The sequence below is a fragment of the Lacerta agilis genome, chromosome 16 (assembly GCF_009819535.1).
Source record: "Lacerta agilis isolate rLacAgi1 chromosome 16, rLacAgi1.pri, whole genome shotgun sequence".
In the NCBI taxonomy this organism is placed as follows: domain Eukaryota; kingdom Metazoa; phylum Chordata; class Lepidosauria; order Squamata; family Lacertidae; genus Lacerta; species Lacerta agilis.
This window is the reverse complement of record NC_046327.1, coordinates 25460864-25467683: the sequence shown is the minus strand read 5'-3', so window position 1 is coordinate 25467683 and position 6820 is coordinate 25460864. Positions and strand designations below refer to the sequence as shown.

Below are 6820 nucleotides of genomic sequence, written 5' to 3'. Positions count from 1 at the left end.
TTGCACCTGTGGGTCCGTCACGTTATCTTACACAAGTAGATGCACTGGTGCATTCCTCCACTGCACAGAAGGTATGCCTGGTGAACCCAGTCTTTTTAACAGTTGATCGCTATCACCAGGGATGTAAAGTGAAGCGAGAGCAGCGGAAAAAAAACGTCCCCTACCTAAACCTCCCAAACCTGAAGCTGGGGATTCCATTAATGCAAGCACAAACCAACATTCTGCTTGCTACTGGAAGAGCAGTATGAAAACATAACTAAAGATTCCGTGGTGGTAGTTTGCAAGGGGGAACTGGGTTCATCCAGCCACTTGTCCAAAGCACACGTCAGGAGACAACTGAACTGCAGAGCTCTGGAAAAAGGAGAGCTTCAGAATAACAACACCACCCCACAGTAATCCAGAGCAACAGATCCTGTTTCCGGCAGTGTCCTGTTCCACTTCCACACTTTGCAACAAAATAGCAGGGGATGTGGTTTCAAAAAATCTTATCCTCTTGGTAATAATAGGGCATGCCGAAAACGAACAAAGCAGAACAGTTTCCAGGGCGCTTCTTTTTTGCTGTTGCTTTGCTAGTTTCTTTCTCTCCCCCTCTCCACCCCCTGCCCCACACTTTTAAGAGCGCCTTTTATATATAAAAAAATATTAGAGTGTGCGGGGGGAGAAATTGGGTGTGTAGGGAGATTCTCCTCCCACAGTTGGGCATCTTTTAATGTTCTTATGTAAATATATATGAGGACAGATCAAGATATACAACCGTGAGATTAGACACACACATACACACACGGGGAGATCAAGGAACCACAAATTGCTACGCAAAACCGCCACGTCTAACAGAATGTGCATGAGTTAAAAGTACATCAACTGGAAGGGGGTGAAGGAGGAAAGGGGCAGCTGCCATCGTGGAAAGTCCCAAACGTGCTTTTTCCGTCACTTGGCTACATCCATCTCCGCCCTCCTCACCCCCATGAGATGGGAGGGAAAAGGGGCAGTTGCCGTCCTTCAAACAGTCCCGCAGCTTGCCAGTGTTCCTTCCCTCTAGGCATGGATACGAAGAAAAAAGGCAGCTGCCCTCTTGGAACAGTCCTGTGGCGCTATGCACCTCTTGGCTCGGCCCCTGTCTCTCGGGGGGGCTGAGCAAGAACATGGCCATGCCTTCTTGAAATGTCTCGTGAGTCTTTTGGACTCTCTCCTGCGTCAAGGCATGGAGGAAGGGGGCTTCTGAAGAGTCCCACCATGCCTTTCAAAGTTCCTGCTGACTGGCCACAATTTGCCCGAGGATTGCAGGGGGTGGGGTGGGGAGGGCAGAAAAATAGATGCGCGATGGTTTATATACCTTTGCTTACAGGATACAAGGGCACATTTAGCCACGGGTTCGAAATCCTTGCCTGGTGTTTGGCGCCCCACTTGTCCTTCCCCTTTTGCCACCCCGCCCCCCTCCCGCCAGGGGTCGGCCTGCTTCCGTCCCTCGCCCATTAAACGACATTTGAAGTTGTGTCGCTGTGCAGCTTCCAGGGTTTGTTGGCAAATCTTCCTCTCTCTCTCTCTCAGAAGCAGCAGCAGCAGCAAGAGGGTCAATGACGTCGCCATGGGGAACGGGATCTGCTTAGAGGGGCTTGTCGCTTTCTTTTTTCAGGTGACTGGGGAGAAGAGCGAGGGGGAGGGGAGAAACAGAGGAGAAAGAGTGAACAAAACGCCACCAACGTGCACCTTTTATTTTGCTCATTTCAAGGCAATCTTGCCGCTTTCCATTAGCAGCCGCCTTCTGTGTTCAGGGCAGCTGTCTACCAGCTCCATCTGGTACTAGGTTTGGTTTATATCACCAGTGAAAGTGTGCAAATGTACCAAATCTTTGAGAAAGAATATTTTGGAGAAGAAGACTAGATGTTCTAGTTTAGATGAGATGTAACATGTAAATTGTAAGTATGGATTTTTGTATTTGTCTGTTCAGACACTATTTACAAACTTTGATACCCTTTGCATTGTATGTTTTAATACTAATAAGGTTTGACTTATCCCACCAGTGTATGTATGAATATACAGTAAATCCTGGGAAAGAATTTACTGAAGAAGCCCAAAATTGTCCATGGGCGAAACGGGGGACAAACGCCGGCACCCTGTCTAATTTTTGTGCATCACATCTTCAATATTCCATCTGATTGGACTTGCTTTCATCTATTAACATCTGTGCGTATCATCTGACTGGACCTATTTTCATCAATATCTACAGGAGCCTGGCTAAAGACATTTAAAGACTGAAATTGTCCTGTTGTACTAACTTGAAAGAGTTTTCTGTTTGTGGCTTCTTTGTTTGACTTCTTGTATTGCTCACTTTTTGATAGGACTACCAATATAGAATTCAATACGTGGAGTGGTTTGGTAGATTTGTGTGCGCCGTTTCTGTGCTGCTTATTGTATACTGATTTACCATCTGGTACGTCGGCAGAGACCCTACCTGCCCGTGCACTGTCCTGCCAGAGTGGTACATGCTGTGGTTATCTCCCGCGTGGATTAGTGCAATGCACTCTACATGGGGCTACCTTTGAAGGTGACCCAGAAACTAGTCCAGAATGCGGCAGCTGGACTGGTGACTGGGAGTGGCCGCCGGGACCATATAACACCAGTCCTAAAAGATCCACATTGGCTCCCAGTACGTTTCCAAGCACAATTCGAAAGGTTGGTGCTGACCTTTAAAGCCCTAAATAGCCTCGACCCTGCATACCTGAAGGAGCGTCTCCACCCCATTTTCCAGCCCAGGCACTGAGGTCCAGCTCCGAGGGCCTTCTGGTGGTTCCCTCTCACTGCGAGATGTGAAGTTACAGGGAACCAGGCAGAGGGCCTTCTCGGTAGTGGCACCCGCCCTGTGGGACGCTCTCCCATCAGATGTCAAACAAAAACAACTACCTCTCTCTTAGAAGACATCTGAAGGCAGCCCTGTCTCGGGAAGTTTTTAATGTTCGGTTATTTATTATTAATGCTTCTATATTTGTTGGAAGCTGCCCAGTGTGGCATAATATTCTTATTCCACTGTAGAAGAAGAAGCAGAAGAGTTTGGATTTGATATCCCACTTTTCATTATCCGAAGGAGTCTCAAAGCGGCTAACATTCTCCTTTCCCTTCCTCCCCCACAACAAACACTCTGTGAGGTGAGTGGGGCTGAGAGACTTCAAAGAAGTGTGACTAGCCCAAGGTCACCCAGCAGCTGCATGTGGAGGAGTGGAGACACGAACCCGGTTCCCCAGATTACGAGTCCACCCCTCTTAACCACTACACCACACTGGCTCTCACCACACTGTAAACGTCCTCAATATCACTAGGGCCCTGTGGCAACAGGAAGGACTTTTAAAACACTGAAACACACACTTTGGAAACCTATATTAAGGAGAAGATTGGAAGCTGTTGTGTCTGAGAGCAGGCAGCTTCTTAACAATTCCGCTCTTGGGATCCCTGCTGGTCCCTTCGTGCTAGCGAAAAACCAAAATTGCCCCCTATTCCCCCCCCCGCCGCCGCACAAAGAAGCCACTCACCTGTAGTAATCCTCCTGCGTGGGGAGCGGCACTCCGTGCAGAGGGTGGTGGGCATGCAGCCACTGCTGCTGTTCCAGGGCCAGGCGCTGGAGCTCTGCTGACTGTGCATGCATGGCTTGGAGCTGATGCGCTGCCGACATCGGAGCCGAGAGAGAGCCTGGCAGGTCTCTGTAGGGGGCAGCTGTAGCCACGGAATAAAACAAGGACAAGTCACATTTTGGGGGTGGTCATGGTGAACCGCATGGGTTCTTTGCCTTTAACAGCGGCACAAAAGGCAGAATTTCAGCAGCAGAGGCAGCTTGCCGCGGAGGGCTGAGAAAAGGTGTGCCTGCCCTCGTTCCTTCTTCCGTATACCTACCCAAGGCAAGCTGCCCTGCCACCTTCCTTTGCATCGGCAAGCAGCAGCTCTCCAAAGCTTCCAGACAGGAGCCTCTCCCACACCCCTACCTAGAAATGCTGCGGGTTGAACCTAGTGCCTTCTGCATGCCAAGCAGTTGCTCTGCCCGTGAGCCACCCAGCCCTTGTTCTGTGCTCACTTCTTTTGCCTTACAGAGCTGAAGCAGTGCCGCAGGGTGAGTCTCCTTCAGTTTGCACTTGTCTGACCCACGGGCCTGCAAGCTTAAGATTCTTTCCTTTATCAAATAAGGGTAACAAGACACATTCTAATGCAATTTAAAATAATCTCCCGCGTGCTTGTTGATTGTCACGGTGCCTTGGCATTCATTGGGTGCAACCCTGTAAGTCGGGAGCAGATTTATATTCTCAGTAAGCCATTGGTTAGAGAAAAAAATGCTGCCTGCACCCTCCCCTGTCTTATTTCCGTAAATAAACGGGCAAGAGAAGGACCCACAGCAGAAGAAGGTGTGAAAGAGCACATAATATTTCTGCAAAGACCAGACCCCCCAGAGTCTATCATCCTATACCCAAGAGCTCTTCCCTTGCTGCCTAATCAGGTCCTTACTTTGGATTCACAGTTGTTTTGCAGTTCCACACATGCACCTATGCTCTCTCCCACACTCAGTCCATTTTCTCACCCTCCTGCTTTCGTTCTGTCAGTTCTCTTCCCTGCCCCCAAATCTTCCCGCTGCCTTTGCCTCTATGCTGCACTCCCCACCCCACCCCTTACAAAGATCTTACCAAAAAGCTGGTGGCGCAGCACCTCATTTTCATGCAGGGGGTGAGGAAGGAGCGGATTAGGGATGGTACCAGCTGGGTAGGGTATCCGGGTGAGATGTGACCCGGAAGCCAGTGGATCGATAAGAGGGTGAACAGAGGCGGAAGCTGAGGAAATAGAGATTGTTAGCTTATAACACGGGATATAGAGAGCAACAAGAGAGGAAAAAAAGGTGTTGTGTTTTTAATGTTTGATGTTTTATTATGCTTTTATGTGTTGGGAGCCGCCCAAATTGTCTTACAAAGCAACTAGAAATAATAACGCCTACATATTTTCACTTTTAAGTAGCATGGGACTAGAGAATTCCCTTTTTGTTTCAACGAAATATTTTAAAAAAACCTGGAAATGTGCCCCAAATCACCATCCTTGTTGTTGTTTCTGCTATACCACTGTGAAGGTCCTCAATATTGATAGGAGCTGTGCTTTCAGTATTTTGTTTATTCAATGTTTAATATTTCATTTAATATTTTTCTTGGCAACCCAGTCAGATGGATGGCATATAAATAATGTCATTATTATTATTATTATTAAGCGAAAAAACAGAATCACGGGATGCAAATAACCAAGGGAAAAAAGTATCAAATACTCAGCCGTGACTAATCCCTAATATGAGGTAAAGGTATAATAAAGAGATGAAGAAATAACTCAAATGAAAACCCTCATAACACGGAATATTTTGGGAGGACTCTCCCCCTACTGCTCATTATTCTTTTGATTTAATCTTGGTAACTTTCTAATTTCCCTCTGAGGAAACTGACGGTGTATCCAGTGAAACAAGGAAGAGCAGGCAGCTCGTTAGGGTTTCAGTTATGAGGGTTTTCATTTGAGTAGTATATATATATGTCTAATTTCAGCAAGCTGTTTGGGGACCCTCACCCCATTTTTTGGAGTTGAGTTCAGTTAAGTTTGAGTTATTTCTTTTTCTCTTTATTATACCTTTACCTCGTTTTAGGGATTAGTCACGGCTGAGTATTTTATACTTCCCCCCCCCTTGATTATTATTATTAAGGACAAGACTTAAAACTGATGCCAAGGCAAGTTTGAGAGAGAGGCCCTGCTCCTCACCTGCATGGATGGCGTCTTGCTGGTGGAGATGGAGGTGGGAGTGGATATGGGAGTGCTGGTGGTGATGGGGGGTCACGTTGAGCATCTGCAGCCGGGCCAAGGGGTCGTTGCTCAGGGCGGCCACCCTCTCAGCATGCTGCCGCTCAGCTGCCAGTCGCTCGGCGTAGGACATGTCGGGGCGCAGAGCAGGGCCGGCCGCCAGCGCTAGCCGCTCCCTCTCCAGGTGGCCCAGCCCCGGGTGGAAAGGGAAAGCGGGGTGCAGGCCCGGGCCAGCCTGCAGAGCCAGCCCCCCATGCCGCGGGAAATGATCCATGGTGGCGCTGGGCACGGTGTGCAGCTGCTCCAACTCGGCGGGCTTCACCTCGAAGCCGGGCTTGAGGCGCTCGCGCAGGTCGCGGTCCCGGAGGTCTCGCTCGCGGGCCTCCCGCTCCCGGAGCTCCCTCTCCCGGGTGGCCGGGTCGCTGCTGTAGATGGCCGGCACGTTGTAGCCCAGCAGTCCGGGGTCCACCGCGCCCAGCGGGACGTAGAAGGGGTGGTTGCGGTTGCTCGGGGACATGACGTGGGGCCGCGCGTACTCGCTGAGGGTGCGGAGCGCCGGCGTGTCAGGGCCCAGGTAAGGGGGGACAGTGGCAACGGCGCTGCCTTGCTCAAACGACGGGCGGTGAGGGACGGGCCCCAGGGAGGCGCACTCCACTGCGCGGCCTTCTTGGGCCACCTTCTGTAAAAGACCAGAGAGAGGCGTGTTCTATTCATTGATTGATTCTATTTTCATGCCGCTTTTTATTCAAATAAATCCCAAAGCGGCTTACAAACAACAGATTTAAAAAAATAACATAATGGAACATCACGAATGCAGCATAAATTGTATAGAATACTTAACAAATCATCAGTAAAACAATCCCAAATCCCAAATAAAACAATTACCATCTATGTAACACTATTAATAAAATAACTAAAAAATAAGATAAACGTCACAGTTACACCAAAAATCACACCTATCAGCTGGTCACCCATTCCCACTACCCTTCTGAGTAATACCCCTCCCCACTCCCTCACT

At 49.1% G+C, this 6820-nt stretch overlaps 1 protein-coding gene across 3 annotated transcripts in view; it reads right to left on the bottom strand.

Moving 5' to 3' along the window:
• Nucleotides 1-656: 656 nt before the first annotated feature.
• ATN1 (atrophin 1) overlaps nucleotides 657-6820 on the bottom strand; it is a 28274-nt gene continuing 22110 nt past the window's right edge. For all 3 annotated transcript variants that reach the window (XM_033172888.1, XM_033172887.1, XM_033172889.1), the window contains 4 exons: nucleotides 5764-6481; nucleotides 4662-4805; nucleotides 3525-3705; nucleotides 657-1637 (listed from right to left, as the gene is read on the bottom strand). In XM_033172888.1, coding sequence (XP_033028779.1) covers nucleotides 1604-1637; nucleotides 3525-3705; nucleotides 4662-4805; nucleotides 5764-6481 — 1077 coding nt within the window. In that variant the 3' untranslated portion in view covers nucleotides 657-1603. The remainder of the gene's footprint in view (nucleotides 1638-3524; nucleotides 3706-4661; nucleotides 4806-5763; nucleotides 6482-6820) is intronic.